Here is a 25,123-nt window from a genome sequence, read left to right as displayed (position 1 = left end):
GCTTCAGATCATTAGTCATTCAAAACACAGTTCACTGATTGGCTTTAGAACAAATTCGTTTATTTGAAATAAAGAGGATATTTAACTTAAAAYCTCCAGAGAATTCAAGGCTGAACTTTCAAAACTAACAGAGGAGCTACTTGGACAATAAAATTTATTCAGGAAAATATTTATTTATCAGGGAAATGGCTGAGGCTTCTCTTTGAGATGTTGCTTTACTTGGAACCTCATTCTAGGGTCATCTGTTACTGTAAACAAAGGAATGTCAGGCATCAGGGAATATACTATACAAAAAATATAATGTCTGCTGTATTAATGAGTCATTTGTACATCTAGATAGAAATCTTGACCAATATATGAAGGAAAATCTTGCATGTTTTACAGACCTACTCTAAAAAAGCTCCAAAAGGAGATTTTAGGCTCGGTACTCCCAAGAAACACAGTCTTGATGGTCTTATCAGGACACTCCAAGACTGACACATAATTACTGGCAAAGACGGACATTGTTCCTTACAGAGCTCACAAAGGGACTGGATGCCTTTTTGGATAATAAGATAATAATAAGAAGTGTAAAAAAAAATCTTTTCACTTAGAAAATACTTATGTTAGAAAGTACATTAGAGGTTACAGTCCACTCTCAAAGGCAGTAAGACCATAATTACATACTGGAAAGCTTCCTGTAATCTGCTGCAGAGAGCACCTTTTCTACTTTAGCTGGAGGTCACTAACTATAGACATGGTAGTCTTTTCCAGTATGTAAGAAATGTGAAAACTTTGAATTAATGAATTTGGGAGTCATTTCTGGCTTAAACATATTTGCTTATCTTCTTAAACTCAATCACAGGTCTGTATGTTTTCCTATTAAATACTACAACAGCCCTGCTTACCTTATACACTGTAGGTGGTCAAATGCAATTCAGACTGAATTCTGACAGAGAATGAAAATAAGAACTGATGTTTCAGATTTGGAGCAGTAAATTATCACGTTATTCACTGAACTCTYCCTAGACTCAGCCAGTCATACATCACCTGTCAATACTCTAAATTCAATCTATAAATTAACGTCACGAGTTTTGTGCTGTCACTAAAAGTATGCTTTGCTCAGGAGAGGTCAGGAACTGCAGAAGTTGCATTATTTTCCAGGGTGATACAGATTCAGAGATCCCAGGAGATCTGACCCTCATTGCACATAGCTGAGCAGAAGCTGTTGTATCTCAGMTGATACCTGGTTTCCAACCCAGTACTGGTGCATGTATTTATGGAGAGCTGCTAGGATACGAATGATACCAAAGAAGTAGAAATATGTCCAACAGCAGGATGCTTTCTTAGGTAGTCATGAGTTAAGTATTTGTATCCTTCTATTATTATAAGAGATTTTAATGTGAAAAATATAGAAATATACACTGTAAAAAATAACCTTTTGCAGATGATGCATCTTAACACAGTGCTAACATTTCTGCAAGGTATTAAGGGGAAGGTCTCCGCAAGTGCTATTCCTAGATCTCACTAAAGGCCATTTCACCAAATCCTAAATGAGCAATCAGAAATCAACCCATCTCTTTGCCAGTCTGCCTGGCAGGCTCTGAAGAACCCAGGGCATCAAGGGTACCAGTATTATGTTGTTGGAGACAGTAGCCTAAAAGTCTGAGGAACAGCCATGCTACAATAATTAGRCTCTGGAGTCCTGCTCAAATTTCCTGGGGAAATATCTTGCTTAAATTTTCTTCCCACAAGAATAGTTTCTAAACTATTTTTAAATTTCAACCTTTACAGAAAAAAAGCAAATCTGCAACCAAAGAAAGAGACATTATTATAATATTTTCTAATGTTATGTGCTGGAAAGTACAAGCCTAGAAAAGAAATGGAGCCTTTTACTCCTGGATGCACAACAGACTTTAAAATGCAGTTTCATTCTGTTCTATTCCAAAGTACCTGTCACAGCAGAAGCCCCTAGAAAAAATTACTCAGACATGTATCCACATACACAGTGATGGAGGAGTGATTAAACATGTGCTGGAATGCTACCCCTCTTCAACTTTAGCACTCCTGATATATTTTTGTTTTCTTTTATTATGTTCAAAAACCAGACAAACTACATTGTATTAGGAATAACACATACACATATATATTTGTGTGCATGTGTGTGTGCRTGTTTGTGTATGCATGAGATTCCTGATGTCAGTATGTATTTTACATATATATATATAAAAATTTATATATAAAATAATATGCATAAATAATAGGAAAAACTTATACATCAGTACGAGAGGAAAATATCTCAGTATTAYTTCCACTTTTTTGCATATAATTTTTGATAATAAATATAATTAGACAATTACTATAGCCTTCACTTATTTTTTCAATTCATGATAAAACTTCTTCTACACTGTTCTGTAATTCTTTATAGCCTTGTACCTCTTTGAGGCTACAGGTGGCTAACTGACAATCTGTTCATCATTTCATAATCAATTCCTTGATTGTCATAATAAAATCAATAAAGTATTCCTAAGAACCTGAGTAACATGAGTAAAAAATCAACCTAYAATACAGTGATAAAATGACAAAAACTAAAAAAAAAAAGAAAAAAGGAATTCCTTTATGTATTGTGGACTCAGCAAAAATCAGTGAGAATGACACATTTTTAGCATGAGATATTCTGAGAGCTCTGTAGTGGTTGTTAACACAGATGTTYCCAAAGTACTTTCAAAATGGGAACATTAAATTTGTATGCAGTCCTCACCCTTTTCCACTCAAGGGTGTTGTTTCATAACCTGATTCCCACATGTAAGAATGCATTAAAAGGCAATCTTGGACAGAATCTAGCTTCTACATCATAAAAAAATACACATAGCTTGAAGAATAGAACATAGATGTTCTTAGGATGAAGAAGACATGGATTTATTCCTGTTTCAGAATACAGTTTGTCTATTCCCCTGTACCATTGGAAGTCAATTGTGAAAACTTCTCTGTTGAATGCCAAGATCTACTCACAGAATACAAACACACAGATAGTCCAGAAAGCAGTGGATAAGGGGCAAGAGATCGAAATTTTTCTCTATTTGCATAAAATGCTTCAATATTTCATACTTCTTACTGCTAATAGCAACTAATATACAACTATATTACGATTTTATGCACACACATTTTAATGAAAGTAGATTSTTTATATATATAGATACACACACACATCAATATTTATATACATATATATATACATACATATGCATTCATATAGTGGTGTTAAGTCCTCAGAGACAGAGCTTCAAGTCAGTTTTCCCTGGCTTTGTCCCATTCATCTGCCATTCAGTTAATGAAGTTGCACTTCCATTCCCTCTTCTCCTAATCACTAATAACAACTCATAATAAGAGATCATTTTATTTGTAAAACTCATCAAGATTCTCGGATGGATTTCAGTAATAGTTTTATTATTTTGAAAGAGCACGTTTTAGTGCAGTGTAGAAAAAGCAAGGTGAACTGACATTCTGGTCTGTACTGTACGAAGGCATGTGAAAAACAGGTGGTGACTCTGTATTTTAGCTCCTAAAAATGTTTGCTTTCTACTTGTTTCTGCTTTCTTTCTTCTGCTTCTTTTCTGAAGCTGCTCAGTGGGAAGATTTTTTCTCCTCCTTCACTCCCAAAGAGTCGTACACTCCATAAAACGGATGATTCACTATTATCCTGATTGATTTTTCTATCCTGCTTGATTTTTGTGTCAACCGGAATGAGTAAAACGGAGACATGGTAAATTCTTACAGTGTCTACACTTCGATATTTTTGCCCAGGAAGAAAAAATAATATGGACTTTCTTCACTTACTTAGATCCGCTATGTTGAAAGTAAAGAACATCCAGACAAGTTTACAGCAAATGAACATCAAGGGCACTCTGAACACTTAACACATCTGCAATAAATACTATTTAATGAAACTTAATTGAAAAAGGGAATAATTTCAAACCCAAATGTTTTGACCTTTAAAGTCTATAAATGAGAATTTCCTRTATTACATCTTCTGAACAATTCTAATTTCTGCAGTTAAAAATCTTAACGGCTTTCAGCCAAGTTGCCAAGAAAGTTCTCGGATTTTCTCTYATTGCAAGAGGAGGTGGAAGGTACTCAGCAGGAACAGGCAACCATGGGAAAATGAAGACCAACAGGAAAGCATATGAGAAAGCAGTAGTAAAGAAAGATATGTTTTAATTAAAAATGCATAGACAAAAATACAAAAGTCATCATTAGTGAGAAGGAACTATTTCTCATGATCAAAAGAATGCACATCCTAAATAATAATCTTTAAAAATAATGTTTATAACTATGATTCAGATTAATCTGTGCCCAAAAGTCGCAAAGTATTGCAAACATTATGATCAAAATACGACGGCTGTAAGACTCTAGGGCAATACACACGATCTCATGCAATGCTGTATTCTTTTTTCTTTAAAAAGATTGTGGCACACAAGGAAGCTGAAACACRCCTCTGATTTCCCATGAACCCTGTATTTTAAAGAGAAGTAAATAAATAAATAAACTACCCATAAAGTGAAAAAAGATAGGATTACAAATTTTCACAGTAMAATCCATGCCACTGTAAAAGAGAAAAGTAACATTTTTCCTAAAGTTTTCAGTTATACAGAAGTAATTTTTTTATAAAGAAAAGGGAACCTTGTTTATATTTTAATTTCCAGGACCAAAACTCTACTTGCAGTGCTGAACTTCACTTTTAACAGCTCCCACATTCCTAGAGCTTGAAGCCCACAGAACTAACAGTGAAAGTTGCCATTTTGATCTGGTCATTTTTAAAGTCTATGTAGCCATTTGTATCATTAGTCATAATAGAAGATACAATTACTAATGGCTAAATGGCTCTTCGTAATTGTAATCCAAAAGCACCCATCTTTTAAGCTGTTGATATGCATCGAAATTTCAAATAGGATAGTTGCTGGACTATTTTGACAGTTCTCCAGTTCTGTCTTCCCAGGACTTCATCAGTGGAAGTTTTAAGGGAATGCCAAAGTACAGCCTATTAAAATAATGATGCTGTAGGTGCTTGTTTTGTTACTAACTACAGTTCATATATGCCTGAAAATAAATAGTCCTCCTCAATACATATACTTCTATGTAGAATGGGGSACCATTCTGAAGACAATCATGACAAACACCTTTATCTTTGGTGCTGCCTATGTTTGCTTCACAATTACACTTCCACACATTTCTGTGCAATCTCTTTCTCCTGCTTCCTTATTTTCATATCAAACCTCACTTGATAATCAAAGAAAAAGATGGAAATCATATTTCATCCCTAATTTGTTTTGTCTTATATTTGAATCCATGTCATTTGCAAAGGAAAGATCAATAATTCCTTTATGAATAGATTTACAAGTGGAGCAATTTTCTCATAAATTGCAGTATGAAAATTACAACAGGATTTTCACAAACTTGGCAAGTTGGCTCCAATAAGCCTTATGGAGAGAGAAACTTTTAACAGTCAATATTTTGCTAGCACCACTAAAAGAGATACTATGTTGCTGTGTGGACTTTCACTACTGTGGTGCTGTCAGGAACTTTTATTTGAAAGCTAGCTACTATTCGAGGATGATCAACCTGATGTGAGCAACTTTCAAAAAAAAAAAAAAAAAAAATCCATAAAATTCCAGCTGTAATCAGGATATACACGGTCTGAAACTGATGATGCAAATTTCCTTCCATGTTCTACATAGCCATCGATGACTATAAGTTATAGGCTATTCTTTCTTTTTATTTAGCCTCATCAGTTTACTTCCACTGAAATAACTGGTAACTGATGGTAACTGAGAAAATTTTAAACTACTGCTTGCTAGTCATCGAAGTTACAACTATCCATGTCCTAGACCAGATATCAGAAGATATGGCTGCATCAGGCAGCCACAGGAGCTTAGACAAAACCCACAGGCTCTCAGCCAACAAAGCCAGTGGCCTTGAAGGTACCACAGCTTTCAGCCTTTCTGATGAGGACCAAAATGTTTTAGATCTTTAGAGAGACTTTTTAATAAAGACAAGTGTTTTGCTGTGCCTAATTTCTTTATTGGGAAAGTCAAGTAACAGAAAAAAAAAATGTGGTTCTTTTTTTTTTTTTTTTTTTTTGGTCACACAGACTTTGTTTTAGAGTACACAGGGAAAGATACCTACTTTAAATACCCAAACCAAAATTACATAGGTCATTTTAAATCTTCCTAGGTACAATTCTGACTAGAAACCCTATCCGAGGTTGTTAAATCCAATTAACTCATCTCAGCTTTGAGCATCATTTTCTCCTCCTCTCCAGGAAATTATTAACCTTGTCCTCAACAGACTGTTAGGAATGGAATCAGGACTACTATCCTGCCCATCTTACCCAGCAAATCAAGACATAGGAAAGCACAATATCTGTTCCTGCTTTATAATGTTTACTATGTTAAAGGTGAAAAAAAAAATCATATCATGAAACTTCGGGCTCCTGAATAATTCAAAAATGTCAAGTAACTATGAATCTAGGACAAGATWTTTTGACTGAGTCAAAAATACTTGAGCACCTCTTTCCCATTGAAGCTACAGGAAAGAAGACATATCAAAAAGATAAGGTATTTTATCATGTGAAATGAAGAAACGGCCTTGCTTGCCAAAATTATCATCCCACATCACATCATGAAGCTTAGGCATTTTCCCAGAATAACCACAGGCACTAAACTTTTTTTTTTTTCGTGGGAGATATGTTAATAAAAAGAAAACAGATAAATATTTTAAATACAAAGTTTCATAAAGTTTAAATAAGTTTCATAAAACAAAGAATAGTGCTTAGCATATTTCAGTAGCATTGAAAATGGTAAYGGTTACTTGTGGGCAGGCAAAACTAAAGTCTTTGAAATGAGCTACAAAAGTATTTTTTCTAGTCCACATTCTGTTTCAGAACATACTACGGATCTGGGATCAACAGAGTTGGATTTTAATGAAACAAAATAGTACATCTGATGGAAATTATGCAGTTTACACATATTAAAGGCATGGTGATGGGTAAACTGCTAGAAACTCCGCTATATCCACAGTTTTGTAATCTTTCAAAAATAGTTATCTGACACTTTTATATGAATGTACTACAGTAATTCACTTTTATAGGAATCCATTATTGCAGGATCTACACCAGATAGCTGCCAGAGGGTTCTGGATAGCATTAAGAAGTATTTGCTACTGACTGTTATCTTTAAAGGACCAAGAATTTTGAATCATAGAGTAATTCAGGTTGAAAAGGACATTTGAAGGTCCTCTAGTTGAGCCTTCTTGCCAGTGCAGGTGTAATCAAACCAATTTGCTCAGGTCAGTCATGTCCCACACACATCCAAATATGGAGACTTCATAGCTTCCCTGGACAGCTTGTTTCAAAACTCAACCATCCTCATGGTAGAGGAATCTAACATCTATTGGAATCTCCCATATTTCAGCTTGTGTCCATTGCCTCTTCTTCTATTAATGTTCACCTCTCAAAAGAGTCTGGCTTCATGTTCTCTGGTCAGGTAGCTGTACATAGCAAAAAGATTTCTAAGCTGACTGTTCCCCAGGCTGGACAGTCCAACCCTCTCAGCCTCTCATATTCCACATGCTGGTCCTCTGATCAGCTTGGTTATCCTTCACCAGTCTTGTTCTAGTATGTCAATATTCTTGATATGGTCTTAGAAGTGTTGAATACATAGGAAGGAACACTCCTCTGGATCTGCTGGCTACATGTCCACTGATAGGGCCTGAGTTATGGTTGGCCCTCCTTGCTGTCAGGACACACTGCTGACTCCAGCTCATTAGGACCATCAGGGCCATCTCTGCAGAGCTGCTTCCAGATAGCCTGTGCCCAGCCTATATCACTGCATGGTTTATTCCATCACAGGGGCAAGGATGTTTGCTCTTGCTGACCTTCCTGATTTTCTTGTTAGCTCATTTATCCAGTAGATCCAGGCTACAACAGCCCTGCCCTCTGCCACATTGACAGCTTTCCCAATTTGGTGTCACCAGCAAATTTGCTGAGAGTCTCCACTTGGTGGTCTCAGGTTGTTGATGACAAACAGTTTTGCTGCAATACTGATCTCTGACAGACAGTGCTAGTTCCTGGCTGCCAGGTGGACTTTGTGCTCACAAATCTTTGAGTTCAGCAGTTCAGTCATTTTTTCCCCCAACTTATCCTCTATTTATCCAGCTTGGTAATAAGGAAGTTGTGGAATATTCTCAAAGGCCTTGCTAAAATCAGAGTGTACAATGCCAACTGGCTTTTCCTTGCCCACAGTGCCAGTCACCTTCACACAGAAGGCAATGAAATTRGTCAGGCATGATTTAGTCTTGATAATTTTGTGTTGGCTGCTCTCAGTCTCCCTCTTGTCCTTCATGTGTTTAGAAATGTCTTCTAAGAGGATTTGCTCCATAAACTTCCCAGAGCCTGGAGTGAGACTGACTGGCCTGTAGTTATCTGGATCTTCTTTCTTGCCCTTCTTGATGATGAATGTGACAATTGCCTTTTCCAGGCATCAGGAACCTTCCCAGACTGCCATGATCTCTCAGAGATGAGAGAGAGCTGCAAAGAAATGACATTGGCCAACTCTTTCARTGCTCTCAGATGCACCACATCTCATTTGTGTCCAAGTAGGTTATGTGATCCTTATCTCTATCTTCCTCCACTGTGAGTACCACTTCACTACCACAGGCTATGATCTTAAAGGCCTCAGGACATGACTTATCAGAGAAAACAAAAGCAGAAAAGATGTGGAACCTCAATTTTTCTTGAGGCTGAGGAACCTCAACCTTTTCCAAGTCACTTGTTGCTATGACCCCTGCTTCAYTGAGCAAGGCATCCACATCCAACCCTGCTTTTACTGCTGCCCTACTTAACTCTGTGTTGCCCTTCGCCTCCCTTGCTAATTTCAGCTCCAGCTAAGCTTTGACTTTCCTAACTCTTTCCTTGGTGTGCAGGCTATGTCTCTGTGACACAGTCACAGGGATATGGGACTTTGTCCCTCCTTCCACCTTCAGTGTACTTTCTTTTCTGTTAAAGTTCAGTCAGGAGCTCCACATTCAGCCATGGCTTTCTTCAGTTGTCTTCTGCACATTAGAATGGACTTCCTGTGCTCTGAGGAGAATGTCCTTGAAAACTAGCCAGCTCTCCTAGGCCCTTTCACTCTCGAAGAAAATTTCCCAGAAGATATCCTGCCATGTATGTCTCTTAACTCAGGACTTCCCCTAGTTTGTTTACTGATCACTASCATGACAAAATTGTTTTTAATATATTCCAAAAACCTAGAGTACTGACACTTAATTGCACAGATTTTCCAGAAAATGTCAGGGAGTTTAAAGTCACCCAGGACTACTGCAGCTTGTGACTGTGAGGCTTTCTCAAGCTCAAGACACTCCTCTGCATAGATTATAACCCTAATATAGTGCATCTCACACTGGCACTCAGGCAGCAACTTAAGGTACTAGCATCTTATATAGAGAGATATATATAGATATAGATATATAGATATATRTCTCAGGGTTCAAATATGAGAAAGTGCTCTATGGTCCTGAAAGGAAGGATATTGGGCTGGGTTTCCTGAACTTGGATTTCCTGAACTTTAAGTTTGCTCATTCTTTACAGAAAGTAATGCTTTGCGAAGAAACTTGAAATCATGATTTTCTGGCATTCTTCAAAATATATCTGAACCATATTTTAAGGAAGAAATAAGATCTTTTCAACTGAGAGGAAGCAGAACAGGAAACTTTATATAGAACTGATTTCAGTGATGTTGAAATACAGTCGAAATATTTTTACTAGTTTATAAATCACATGAAGCTACTATTACTTCAAAACAGAAGAAATTAAAGTCTTTGATGTGAAATACCATTGTTTTTTGAACTGTTCCTACAAAGTCACACATTTTCTTTATTTTCTGTATGTTCTGTGAATTTATCTTTCATSATAGCAAGCAGAGATCACTGTTTGAAACACTTGATCCAAAAACCATTTAATTCATGATCTTACACACTTTTAACCAATCTCCTCCAAATATTTCTGRAATATTGTTGCATTATATCTGCATAGAGTCTACACAATGGAATGTTTATATGATAACATAATGATAGACAATTTTAAGGTGTACAGTTTYAAATATGTCATAAAGCAATCCAAAATATTACAAACAATAAATTTGTTTATTTAAGCTTTTTTTCCAAGTGAAATATCCCATGGATCACATACATGTACAATCATATTTTTTAACAAGAAATAGGTAAATTRACAATGCATCATTTGATGCATATTCTAGGTAGCTGCCTGTCACTGTGTACCATGAAGTCAGCTCTCAGCTTAGCTTAGTCATTATGCCATGTATGCCATGTAGCAGTTCAAACTGCAGAGTGCTTGACATGCAGCTTTAAAATATCCTGAGGTTTTGGCTGTTATTTACCTCTTTGTAGTAGCAGGATTATTATTACTTTAGCAAATGCCTATAGCAAAACTTGGTTAAAAACTGAATATGATATTTCATGTCTTGACTTAGTATTACCCCGTAGCTATTGTTTACTTGGTTTTAGAAGCTTAGCAGAAAATCTGCCGAGCTGTTTGATTATGAGGGTGCAAAATCCAGTCAAAGATAAATAACAGAGAAAAAAGCTCTGAACATCCACAACATCTTCCAAATTAGATTACAAAAACAAAACAAAACAAAACACTAAAAAAAAAACCAACCAACCAACCAACCAAGCCTTCACCCGCAAAACTCATCATCAAATCCCCAAACCAAGTTCTTGTTTACGACAAATTCCCATTAAGCTAAGGATACCTATCTGGTGTTTCAAGGTAATTCACTTAAGCAATTCCTTGTGCTGTAACTTGATTTCTTCAAACTGGAGTAGCAATTGCTTACCTGACTCGCACGCAAATGTCTTTGACGTCTCATCATGAAAGATAATTGCCACTGCATGCTTCTTGGTCTCTCGAGGCAATCTGGTTATGTTTTTGATATTGTGCAGCTCAGTTACCTTAAAATAGAAAAAAATATTTTAGGTCAATATATAAATAGTATAAATAAAAATACTAATTACAACTATTCAATTTTCCCTACCCGCTTTTTTTGTTTCTTTAATGACACTCCTTAAGTTTATAAGTTTGCCACTATCAAAAACAAAATATATAAATAAGGCAACTCTGAAGTGGCAAAACTTTCTATCAAATTTAATGTATCAAAAAACCAATCTAATTCTTTAATAAAGTTCTGCATGGTCTTGTTATTCTTCTGTAATAGACTTTCCAATTCCTATGTTCATACAAGTTTAATCTTTCTCATAATATGCATCAAATTTATAGAGAGAGWAGAAATAGCAACATCTTAGTAGATAAGGGGTGTAACTTAATTATCATGTCAATTAGTGTCACTACATWTGTAAGGAATACAGGCTTATCTGTCTTCAAAGTAGCATTGTACTCCTTGTCAGAACTCAAAATTTAATTTTATTTTCCAAATGATTCAATAGTTTATCAATAAAGTTACATACAATATAGTAAACATACAGTAAAAAAACCACATCTATTTCCAGATTCCTTTGATGGAAGTAGATAACTACAATTAACACAAATGAAAGAAAAAAACTTTTTTCCAAGCAGATCTGGAAGTACAGCCTATTAAGCTGCTTAGTACTTCCCATTATGAAATCCTTCTCAATTCCTTAAATATAAACAGATCACGTTTGCTCAGAATTACAACTTTTCCAGGCAAGATATCTGTTATATATGGAATTAATGCTTTTTTCTTAGATGTCATCTATATGCATTTGGCCATCTATGATCAGTGAAAAATATATGATCAGACCTTAATATGATCAGACCTTAAAGTAAGGCTTGGGAGAGAATTCTTGTTTTAAATTCTGATGGGGTTTGTGTGCAGCTCTAGCATTCCTTTTCAGATGTGAGAAATGCTTGTTTTTAAGAGACAAATATTTTATATTGAACAGTAAAAAACCAGAAACACGTAGGGAGGGAAAAAAATCATACAAATACACAAACACACACACATATACAAAAAAAAAAAAAGAAAAAAAAAGAAAAGAAAAGAAAAAAAGTAAGAGATATCAAGAAACCAGAAAATTAAACTGGGAAATTATGAATTTGGTTGTATGTGTTCCTGTGACCAGGACTGAATATAGCTACAGGCAAGTGTCTACCTTGGTGGTCCTCAGCAAAATTTGTCTACTTTTCCAGTCGCTTTCCTGCACTGGGGTCCTAAAACCAGACACAGTGTCTAGAGGTCAGGGCACAAAGTTCGTGCTCCCTTAGTGAGCTAACAGGGACTTTCCAGCATGTATCGCGTATTGCTGCAGTGCTGTTCCTTCCCAGGGCTGGACATGACATTTGTCCTTGTCCAGTTTCACAAGGTCTCAGTTGGTCCATTCCTCCAGCCTGTCCAGATCCATCTGACAGCTCTGCCCTCAACTGTGTAAGTTTCTTCTCCCATGTAGACAGCTATGCACAGACTTGGTGAGAGTGGCTCCTCTATCTTCTCCTGACCACTGATAAACACATTAACCAGGACAGGCCCTTGTGCAGATCCCCACATATACCTCATTGACCAGCCGAGTATAACCTGTTAACTATGACTCTYCCAGACTGATCATCCAACTAGTAATTTTTATCACCCATTTACGCTATCTATSTCTCACGTATAAGAATATGCGGAAGACAGTATTGACAAGCTTGTCAAAGATCAGATAACAGAGATCCACTCTGTTGTCCTTATTCTCAAGGTTGTGTGCAACCATGCTGCTCAAGCATGATTTATCCTTAGTAAATCCATGTTGGTTGTCCCCAATCACTTTCTTCTCTTTCATATGCCTTGAAATGTGTTTTAAAAGGACTTGCTCCGTAGATCTTCCTAGGAACTGAAGCAAAGTTGACAGAGCTGTAGTAACCAGGTTGACATTTTGATCTTATTTTTTTGAAGAGAGGTACATTTGCCTTGTCATGGCAAATGACTACATCCATGAAGAGTCATGCAAGGACATCTGCTAGCTCTCTCAGCACCCTCAGCTATACRTAGGAAATATGTAAGAATGGTCAAGAATGACTCATACTCAGTATATCCCTGAGTACCTTGGTATACATTTTCCATCTAGACTTGGGAATCTTTGCATTACAGAGTTTCACCATTTTACATACAAAATATTATCAATGGATTAATCAATCTACAGAGCAACTGTATTTTATGCATTGAAACCTAGTAAATCCATGATAAGTCAATGGCAAAACTGGTGACTGCTGTCAAAAGGATTTAATAGATATTGTAGGACTACTTATTAATGATCAGGATGTTCCTGAATTTGTTGAATTTGCACCACTGCTCATCTTACAAGGCTAAGTTATTTTGGAAAGATAGTTGTGAACAAAGAGTATTTTAGGAAGCAAAAGGACTAAACAAAAAAAGAAAAAAAAATCTTTACCATCACAATAGTTTTACTTTTCTTTTTTTGTGAGAGCAATTTACTTTGACATTGTCAGTGTTAAGACTGTTCTCCTAGATATTAATTCAGAAACTGAAAATGGGCACCTTTCAGTGATGATTCTGTTTTTAAAAGACTTTGCATATGTAAAGTGACCATTGATGTCAATGAAGATCCATTCCAAGATTGCAAAATTGAGTCACAGAATYACAGAATCACAGAATCACAGAATCACAGAATCACAGAATGGTTAAGGTTGGAAGAGACCTCTAGAGAGCACCTAGTCCAACACCCGTGCTCCAGCAGGGACACCTAGAACACGTGGTACAGGGTGGCATCCAGGTRGGTTTGGAAGATGTCCAGAGAGGGAGACTCCACAACCTCCCTGGGCAGCCTGTGCCAGGGCTCTATCACCCTCACAGAAAAGAAGTTCTTCAGTTCTTCCTCATATGGAGATGGAGCTTCCTGTGTTTCAACTTATACCCATTATCCCTTGTCCTATCACTGGCCACCACTGAGAAGAGCTTGGCCCCTTCCTCCCTAAATTCCCCCTTCATGTTAATCAGATCACCTCTCAGCCTTCCATTCTCCAGGCTAAACAGGCCCAGCTCACTGTGTCTCTCCTCATACGGGAGATGCTCCATTCCCTTARTCMTCTTGGTTGCTCTTCTCTGGACCCTCTCGAGAAACTCCAAGTCCYTCTTCTACTGGGGAGCCCAGAACTGCACCCAATACTCCAGGTGCGGCCTCAYCAGAGCTCAGTAGASGGACAGGGTCACCTCCCTTGATCTGCTGGTAACACTCCTCCTCATGCAGGCCAGGATCCCATTGGCCTTCTTGGCCACRAGGGCACACTGCTGACTCATRGTTAACTTGGTGTCAACCAGGACTCCCAGGTCCCTCTCCATGGAGCTGCTTTCYAGCAGGTTGACCCCTAATCTGTACTGGTGCCTGGGGTTATTCCTCCCCAGGTGCAGGACCCTGCACTTGTCCTTATTGAACCTCATGAGGTTCCTCTCTGCCCAACTCTCCAGCCTGTCCAGATCCCTCTGGATGGCAGCAGAGCCCTCCAGAGTGTCGGCCACTCCACTCAGYTTGGTATCRTCCACAATGGTTATCATAGATTGTACTCTTATTTAATTATTACATTAAACTTGTTTTATTTAATATATTGGAAGAACACTTTCTATACGAGATCATTCACATATACGGAAATAATGTCAGAGAACAAAGAATAGCCTTTTATTTGCTCATGGGAAATTCATATTTGAAAGAGATCAAATTTTGCTGCCCCTGATTTTTAGTRCACACACAAGTGATTTGGCAGAATAAAAATGCAAGTGTTTGTGGGAAACAATCTCATTTTTTCCTAGATAGAAAAGAGCTTTTATTAAGTCCTGTTCAACTGCAAAGAGTTATGTGAAATGCCCATTATAGTATCTCCAACTTTTATATTTTTATGTCAACCTTTTTTTTTGAATTATTCATTGTTTCAAAGCAAGAGAAACAGCAGAAGTAGCATTCCTCTTGTGAGAGAAAGGTTACAGCTTTTCTCAATAACAGAAAGCTTTTCCCTTTTTAAATCTATTTCACCTTGAAATAATTCATTTTTCAAAAATTGCATTTTTTCTTGGAAATAATATTTTAGTGATGATTATAAAGCATCGTAAAAGTTTAGAGATGAGTGTGATGATATAGGGGTTTTGGAGAGATGTTTGTTAAGAAAAATATTGAAGGCTTTTGGGTAAACTAGTAGAAAAAAATAAAGAGAAAAAATAAAGTTTAGGACACAATCCCATCACCAAGTCTAATAAAGCAATGAATTTCAAAACACATAAAAGTTAAAACACTAGTTCTGGTTTTATCCATTGAGCATGTAAACTTGCTGGGGGGAAAAAAAAAAAGACAGTTAAAAGCAAGGTGATGCCACCTAGTCACCCTCCAGTGAGTGCTTAATTTTTAATAATCCTGTAGACGTATGAAATTTTGCTTTCATATTTATCTTTTGAAACTGTATTGTGTGGCTCTTTTCATAATCAGGGCACAGGCACAAGAGCAAACATTCTCTGAAAACCTTTCTCCTTTCCTCCCACTGATAGAACGAATAAATTTATTCAGCTTCAGGTTTCTGTTTTTAACTTCAGTGGTGCATGAGTCATTTTTCTAACCTCTGAATGTTTATGAGTAAAAACAATAAACACCAGAGAGTTTATATTATATTGTATATAGAAATGAAAACCAAACTTTGGTTAGACAATCAAGCTTCCTTTTTTAATATTACTAAAATTTAGTTTTAATTTTGATCTCTTCTTCATAATGAAAAAAATGCTTTTTAAAATGGAAACTACATGAACTTATATTTCTATCCAAAATTACAGAAAAAGACAAAATGTTTATGCATAATATAAACATAATTTCTTCTGAAAGAATATAAAGCACCTCTTTTCAAATTTTAGAAAGTATTTAAAGACTTTTCTTTGGTGGAAAATTTATCCCAAAACCTCTTTCTACACRACCAGTGAATTGGGCATATCAACTTTTTAAAGTAGAGAATGTTTTATCAAATTTTTTTCATTGCTATCTTTACAGCCTTATGGACAAGATATAGACTAATTCATTAGAAATAGTGCTACTCTTCACAATAAAAAGATGGTATTCCAAAAATATCTAAACCATTGATTGCTTTGTACACATAAGAAGAGAGCATGAAAGCAGAATTTTATGGCTATTACAGACATAAGGATGCTACCTAGACCTTCAACAAACAAGACCAAGTTAATTTAACGGTGGCACTAAACTTTCCCTAAGTCTTTGTTGATACCATTGAGAGAAAAAAATGTTTTGCTATCCCTACACTTCATCGCTTTAGAGAAAAATAAGAATCAAGTGAAATAAACAAAAAAAAAAATCCTTTTTTTTTTGAGTGAATTGCCTAACCTTATCTTTTATGATTTTAGCAGTAAGCAAAAGAGATCTTTTTGACTTAAGCTACAATCATATAGTTCACAACACTTTTAATATGTTAACTTAAGAGATGTTTTTCTCTGCTAGACACTGGTACTATCATTTAGCACAGTACTCCATATGGTACTCAGTGCAGTAAACATTTGGGACTCTTAGCACCTGGCCCTCTTCTCAGCTCTCCTACTCCTCATCAGTAATTTTTGCCTCATCTGTCCATCACTCTGTATCCCACACATACATATTCTTGTTATTTATTTATTTTTCTAATTGACCTCTTCATCTTTTTTTTTTTTCTTTCCGGTACCATACTAGTCTTTTTCACAAGAAAATTAACATTGGTTTAAGAAAAGAAATTTATGAATAGTTACTTCAACCTATATGGAAAAAAGTCTTTGCTAACCTTTTTTTTTCTTTTTTTGGCCTCATTATTTATATAAAAGTTTTCACTGTTTGCAATTTTTTTCATGTAACTATAACAAACATCTCCCAACTTCCTTTTGGTTAAGATCYCATGGAAGGACATAACCTTGAAGGGTCGCAAGGTAGAGGAAATTCTGGGACTGGTAAAGATAGCATTGGATTCCTCCAACGCAAAAATTAGGCTATGCTAGACTTGTATCTGAGTTTCCAAGCTAAGCTTCTGTAGACTGATTCCTCTTACCATGAGGAATTTAGGTCACCTGGAAGTTTCCAGGTAAGCCAAAAGCTGAAGTTTCCAAATGAACACAGCTAACCAAAAGCACAACCTTAGGAAAAGAAACACATGATTTGCACATCTATTTTTTTGGCCAAGTCTCAAGATTGTTCAGCAAGTTGCTTTGCAGAGGAATGTCAAGCTCTAAATGAGAATGCAAAAGAGGCTCTAGTTAGTTTTCTGCTGCTTATATATTTAGAGCACTTAAGAATAAGCCGAAGATTGCTATAAGCAACGCAATGCACTTCCTCCTATCCTCATCCTCACATTTTATCTTGGTCTGCAGATGGACCCCTGAATCTCATTTTTTTTTTTTTTTTTTTTGCTTTGTTGTAGCATTTCATCAAAAAAAGAGCATCACTTCAACAGTTTCTCCTCTCCTTGTTTCTTTTCAGTATGTGAGTATATATATATACACACACACACTGAGGAATATATATATATTTTTCATGATCATTGACAACTCCTAAAAGCTGCTTAGCCACATCTTGATGAATCAATCATCAATCACAGGAAAAAAATAAYAGAAACCACACCCTACTCTGTTCTATGTTAGGACTGCATAAAAAGGTTTGTACAAACCTCTTCCACAACAAATGCAGAATAAAATCTAGAACAATGCACCAGGATGGTTGCATAGTCAGAAGAAAGTCTGAAAAGGAAGAAGGAACCAAATGTTAATAAGTCTTATCTACATGGAGATCCGAAATTTGATGATAACAGCAAATCATTTCTGTTTCCTATTCCTTCCCAAAATTCCTGTCAGTAGTGCTTGGTGTCAGTGGATCAAGTGAAAAGTGTAACTAAAGTCTTGGGCTATAGGGCTATATTTGCTTAAAGTGCCTTTCTTTGCTAGCAGATTTGGAAGAGAACTTGAAAGCATCCTGAAAAGCTTTAGGAATCTAACCACATTTTTTCATTAGCTAAGACAATCTTCAGCTATTTTCAGTAAAGTCATGCTGTGGATTCCTAGTAAATAATTCAGGTGCAGGAAAATGGCTAATAAACCTACAGAGGCAGGCAGCAATTRCCTAAATCCATGCAAGATTACAAACATAGGCTGAAGATCAAGAAAATAATTCAGAATTGCTATGCAAATAAGTTTCTGAATAGCTCTAAAGGAAAGTGATCCCTGGCCAGACTGAAGAGAACAAGTCATAGATTGCTAGTGACACAGCATGTAAGGTACGAACAACTGGTTTCTTTAAAATCACTCTAGCCCTTCCATGTTTTATATGATATTTCAGAACTCTCACATTCATGCTGAGCTCTGGCTGCAACATCTCATCCACGTAAAGAGCCTATTTGCACATGGGGAGAATACTTTTCTTTCGTCTGGGAGTTTGTGAACCACACTGCTGAAATCTGTAGCCATCTTCTGTGATTGTGCTCGTTACCCAAGTAAATTGCAGGAAATAATTTCAAGAATGCTTATTTAGCTTATTTAGCCTCTAAAACATTTGCTTCCCTGGAAGCTAAGCTTCCTCTTAGACTGCTAACCCTTCACTTTGGGCACTCCTCAGCTGCACAAAACAACCACTTCACAGGAATGTGATGCTGTGGAGGAGGACAGGAAGTATTGGAAAATGGGGCATAAATATCAAAATTGCAACCAACTTCCTTCCAGCTACACTTGCTTCACTTTCCCGCCACCCCTCACACACACAAACACATTCAAAATTAGCAAACAAAGAAAAACTACTCAAAGCAACATCACAAATACCATCTCATCACAAGTATATATTCCTCTACAAAGCTCTTGGGGCACAGCCTGATCCTATTTGCCCCTCAAAGCACACTTCCACTCTCGAGCCTCATTTGCACTTTGCATCCTTTGCACTTGTTTTGGTTTGCAATGTTAAGTCTTCCTTTGCCTTAAACTTTTTTTTTTTTTTTTTCCCCCATTTGGTATCTGAATTATTGTGCTGGCAACTGATTTCTTTCACACTTTAACCAAGTCAGTCCTAATGGTCTCCATATGGGGGAAAAGGAGTATGGAGGAAAGTGGGAGGGAAGACAAAGCAAAAAATCAAACAAATTCAAGTCAACTTCCCTCCCTCTGCAAAAAAAAAAAAAAMAAATCACATGCTGGAAATACCTCATTTCCTTGACTTGAATACTCGGGAAAGACCATTTTATACAAATATAGCAAGTGCATGAATTGGGCAATATAGCCCTGTGCAACCTCAACACATTCAAATACAGTTAGATGCTTGACCCTCCTTTCCTCTACTGTTCTGTTCCATTAAAGAAAGTCATATGGCCCAAAACAATAAAAAAGCCAATGGACAATCAGGCTTGTATTCAACAAGAATATTTTTCCTACTATTATTTAAAAATCTGCACATGTTAGCATCCTCTCCCTCTCACAAAGACTTCAAATTCAAAAGATGTCAACCACTACAGAAGCGCCCTTACAGAGGGATGACTGTCACTGGTTATGAAAACAATGATAACACCATTAAAAATGCCCAACAACAAATACCAACTTACCTAAAAGTAGCCAGGCCAAATTTGGAGAATTGAGTGGCAACTGAATTGCTCTTTCCAGTCTGTTGACTTTTAACAGTTGAGTATTGGGTTTTAGTGATCATTTTCTCTAAACACGTATTGGCATTCCTCCACACAATATTGATCAGAAAAACATGCAATAGTAAGCTGAATGCAGTTTGCTTGCTTGCTGACTATACTGTATATGATTAGAGCCTCCCAATATCAAATAAAAATGGGAAAATCACAGTATTAAAAATAAAAGGTAGGCAGAAAGAGTTGAAGCAGATCAAGACAAAGGAGAAGAAAAATAGGGTCTTACTGCAGCAAAGTGATATTTCAAAATTCTAAAGAGCTAAAACTCTCTCATCTGAAAGATGAACACTTTAAATAGAGCAGCAAATATTAAGCAGGAAAACACATCTGGGGAAGGAAGAATCATGGTGAATTTCTTCCAATATTATTAAAGCCAATATTCCAATATTATTGAGGCTTTTCAAATTTAGAAACTAGCGGACCTTATACTGTTCTTCTCTAAGGAGCAGGGTTTGGTCTTAATAGGACTTTGGATGATTCAAAATCTACAACGCAAACATAAAAATGATGTGAGGCCATCCAAGAAATGGAGGCTCCTTAGAATTGGAAGAACCACATATCTATTAAGTTATCAATACATTTGATGTGATAAAACAGTTTTCAGCGTAATTTTTAGCATCTTTCACCTACTCACTATTAATGAAACACAAGTAAGGTACCCATCATTATTTTTCTTTYTGTTATGTTAATTAGGTCAGTAGATGTGAAAGGTGATTAAAACATGAAATACATTCAACTAAATAAARGCTCAAATTAACTGTGAATCTTTGTTTCTTAACCAACAACACTTATTTTGACCTTTTGGCTATCACTTTTTTAATAACTACTCATAGCTTTACTAAAAGAAGGATTTTAGGAATAAGTCAATATATTAGTCAGTACTTATCAACTTACTTCCACAAAATTGTACTRTATAACAGATATGTGACTATACTACAAAAACATTCAGAGTTCCCTGCAGCATTTGGGGTAACTCAGCTCAAACTGGARCAAGACAATTATTTTGAGAGCTTTAGCAAGTTTACCAAGGATCCCTTTTAAGTGCCATCTAGGGAATTCAGAGTTCAACATTCTCAAAAGGTTTCCAAAATCAATAAAACAAATGAAAAAAATAATACATACATTTAAAAAATCTACTTCCTTTGACAACACCACTRGAGTAACATTATTCTAAAACTAGAAAAATGAAAACAATCAAATGATCCGTACAGTTACAAGGCTGCATTCAAACATAAAAAAATACAAATAAAAGCACAGTTCATCTTTGACTTGCACTAAATAATTATCTGTTTACTTATTCATATGGAAAGATTCTGTTCTGTTGAGAGAACTGGATAAAGCAAAGGACCTATCTCATACTAACAAAAGGAGATGTATTTAATATGGTGTTGATATTGTTTTCTTTCAATTTGCACTCAGCTCATTTTTGGAATAAGATATTTAAAGACTAGGGTATCAGCAATGGGAGTGCAGGCAAGAAAGTCAAAGATTAGTCTGGTTCTAATAAACATGCAGGAGAAGCAACAGACTGCACAGGTATCAAAGAGAATAAGACAAAAGTTGAATATATCACAGTAAAATTCAGTTGCATTCTATTGTTAGTATTTGCATAACATTACTTTCTTACTTAGCATTAATCTCATAGATGCCGGGTAAAGACAGCATTATTAAATTGCTCAGGGAGAAAGAGAAATATCATAAAAATTCTTAACATACCTGAAAAATGTGGGAAAAAAGTCTGTAATCTGCTAAGCATCAATTTAAAATAAAAGTTTTAAAGTTCTTTCCTCCAGTCATGAAGAAATAAATTAAAATAGTGAACTACTTGGAAAAAATTCTGAAGTGACTAAGTTTGAAAATATTCATTTTTGGGGAGTGTAACATTCAAAACATAAGATTGGAATGCAAAGCATGTTCTGATTTAATCACAGTATTCATATTTAACTACTAAAAATAATTGCAGCATTTCTAACAAATGAAAATGTTGAAACTCTTGCAATTGTCATGCTAAAATGATCAAGGTAATGTCTTCCCCGTGCCAAGTTAAACAGCATGGTAAATTATTGAGTTACCTCAATAAAACCAATATTGCAAACATGGAACAGGGATCTGCTCTTTTGTGCTACACTGACATATAAATGCTATGAGTTGGTAACATACCTAGGGATTTGGCAGTTAAAAGGTATGATTAAAAAGATCACAAAACTCTCCCACCATTACAGTAACATTACAGTCAAATTGCATATTATGTCTGCAACACTTTACTAGAAATAAAATTCCATACTAAATAAAAGACCAGGTCTGGAAGGGATGAAGAAAAAAAAAACCCTCAATCAGAAACTTGCATAAAAACTCAAATGTTTCATTCTAGAGTAAATCATCTTTGAATTCTTCTAAGTGCATGACACTCATAAGAAACTGGGATGAGAAATCATTATGCAATTCCATGTACTGAATATTTTTCCACTGTGAGGAGTCCTGAAAATTGCTTGGGCAGAGAAAAAGGTCTGAATTTACATAAATCTACTTCTGTGTTGCATTGTGCACTACCTTCCTGTCAYTTAATTCCTATCTAACAAAAAAAAATAAAGCAGAGACAAGACCAGCAAAATGCAACTGCTCATCCTTGTATTTCTTTATAACGGGCCCCCTACGGCCATCTCTTTTGTCATATCAAGCATGTAGGAAGAAAGCAAAAGTCAACACAGTGGCCAAGAACAGGGCCTCTGRTGACCAGTCCCTAGGCAGTATCGAAACACCTCAGACAGTAAACAGCCTGACAGTAAGAGAAGAATGATATAAGGAGTGAGAACTATATTATAATAATTAATATGRTAATTAAAATAATAAGAGGTCTATTATAATTAATATGGCAAATGAAGGGCAAGAAGACATGCTAAAGTCACACTGAATTCTGCTGACATTTGGAAAAAGAAAGAAAGGAGTTATGGATGCATTTCAGTTGGAAGGAAAAGAACAGCAGTAACTCAAACTAAATATCTTCCTTCTGCTCAATTTTCACTATTTCTATCTGCAACAAGCTGGCTGAATATTTGTCTTTATATATGCCATTATAGAAGTTTTGTTGTAGATTAGACTGTGAGCAGGATGTTGGACTAAAGACCTCCTRAGGTCCTTCCCATCCTAAAGCATCCTATAAGCATAAGAAAGGGAGACTAAAAGATCTCTAAGTCTCCCTGGACGTTTGGGCAAGCTCATATGGGGTTAGGCATACAGAGCATGTAGGATGAAACTATTTTTCCTGATTTTATTACAGCTTATTTTGCACAAGAACAGCACACACCTATAAACAGTGGGACCAAGGGTCCAAGAAATCAAAAGCTAAAACTTAAAAAAGAGAAGTGTTAGAGACAGAAATAAAATGCATGAAAGTCTACTGCATGAAAGAACTGTAAAAACTGAAGCACAAGATTCAAGAGGAATATAAGAAGGAAGAATAGAAATCCCGTTACTAAGTGAAAGAAAACTAATTCATGCCAAAAAAAAAAAAAGAGAGAGAAGAGTTATCTCCATCTCTGCACACAGATTCATCTCTGGAAGGGGATGAGTTGTTATGGTAACAACATTCTCCAGGAATCTAGTCAACAAGTGACATATCAACCTCCACATTATGTCTTTGGGGCAGGTCTCTAGCTGCTATTTCGGAGGAGTAAGAGTTAAAGGAACTGCTACTAAGTAAATGTTAATTCCCATAAGCACTACATGGAGACCGCATTGTCTCCACATAGACTTAAGACTAGTGTAAGAGTAGAACTCCTACCCTATAATTCAAAAGTRGATTTAAAGAAAGATAAAGAAAAGATGAACATATTTATATTAAAAAAAAACCTAAAATAAATTAGCAATTTCACAGCCAGAAAACTGAGGTCCAATGAGAAATATACACAGCTTTGACAGCAGAGTGAAAAGGATATTGTGTCAGTTCATCTTGCCTTACAATTATAGTTGAGATTAAAATGTAAAATTTTAAATTTATGAGTATATTTGGAGAATGCAGATCACATTGTGCTGTTTTAGATTAAATAGCAAATAAAAAAATTATTTTTTATTATTTCTCAAAATTTAAATAAGTTTTAAATAAAGATATTAGATTGTTATCACAGTTTTCTCCTTTTCCTAAACCATAACTACTATTAATATAACTCTGACTTCCAAAAGAATGACCATCTGGGTACTCAGGTTCATACCATACCGGCCACTTATCACCATCGGTTACAAACTCTCTATTATTTTAGATTTCATAGAATCACACAGAATCACAGAACRCTTGAGTTTAGAAAGCACCTCTAGAGCTCATCTAGTCCAATGTCCCTGCTCAAACAGGGACATCTAGAGCACGTGGCACAAAGTTTTGCCAGATCTCCAGGAAGGATCTCCAGGAAGCCTCTTCCAGGGCCCTGTCACCCTCACAGTAAAAAAGTTCTTCCTCACATGTAGATGGAACGTCTCATGTTTTAATTTGTACCTAGTGCTCTTTGTCTTGTCACTGGTCACCACTGGCAGTTTGGCCCCATATTCTTTATATTCTCCCCTCAGGAATTTATACATATTGATCAGATTCCCTCTCAATTTTCTCTTCTCTAGGCTAAACAGACCCAGCTCACTTAGTCTTCCCTCATATGATAGATACTCTAGTCCCTTAATCACTGATACAAAGTAAAGGCAAGACCTCAAATTATTTGATTAGATTTTGCTTTCCATTTTTAATGCTATATTGCTTCAGTATATTGTAAAGAACCAGGCCAAGTTTGCTTAACCGTGGCAGATTGTGTTGATTAAATTGTACTAACTACTCTTATCAGACAGAAAAGCGAATTTTCATCAAGTTGCTTCATTTTGTCWTGAATTGTGCTACTGTAATGCTGTCAGAACTGGAGAACTTCTGTCTACATCCTAAAAAGATTTTTCACCTTTTATTAGTGGCCCAGGGTTTTAAAGCAATAGATAAAATTCAATCATTTTTATGTGCGTGTGCATGCACACATGTGCCTTTTCCATTTGCAAGAATTTTAATTTGTATTTTTAAATATATACTGAAAAAAAATTATATTTTACGAGTATTTTTATTATAGATTTATTTATTTATTTATTTATTTATTTAGTAAAAAAAACATGAGTTTAACCCAACCCAATATCCTGATCCTCAGAAACACTGGATGCTAACAAAGTTCAAAATAATTACTGGTTTATATTAAACATGCACTGTAATTTGTCACCCAGATTCACTTTGGAAAAATAAAAAAGATACTTTTAATATCAAATTTCCTTCTAGAGTTATTATGTATGCAAACAGCAACATTGCATTTATGTCTGAGAAACAAAACGGAAAATTTCATTCTTTAGTTTAATTATCCAAGTAGAGTAATAGGGCAATACTTTGTAATGAATGTGTAAATGAACTAG

The 25,123-nt window shown here is 35.8% G+C and overlaps 1 protein-coding gene across 1 annotated transcript in view; it reads right to left on the bottom strand.

The window, feature by feature from the left end:
- Positions 1-25,123, bottom strand: part of DOK6 (docking protein 6) — a 157,205-nt gene that overhangs the window by 107,998 nt on the left and 24,084 nt on the right. The window contains exon 3 of the mRNA XM_026044837.1: positions 10,890-11,004. Within this exon, the coding sequence (XP_025900622.1) occupies positions 10,890-11,004 (115 nt within the window). The remainder of the gene's footprint in view (positions 1-10,889; positions 11,005-25,123) is intronic.

The sequence above is a fragment of the Nothoprocta perdicaria genome, unplaced genomic scaffold (assembly GCF_003342845.1).
Source record: "Nothoprocta perdicaria isolate Ctin4 unplaced genomic scaffold, notPer1 scaffold_388, whole genome shotgun sequence".
NCBI lineage: Eukaryota > Metazoa > Chordata > Aves > Tinamiformes > Tinamidae > Nothoprocta > Nothoprocta perdicaria.
This window is presented reverse-complemented; position numbering and strand designations above follow the sequence as displayed.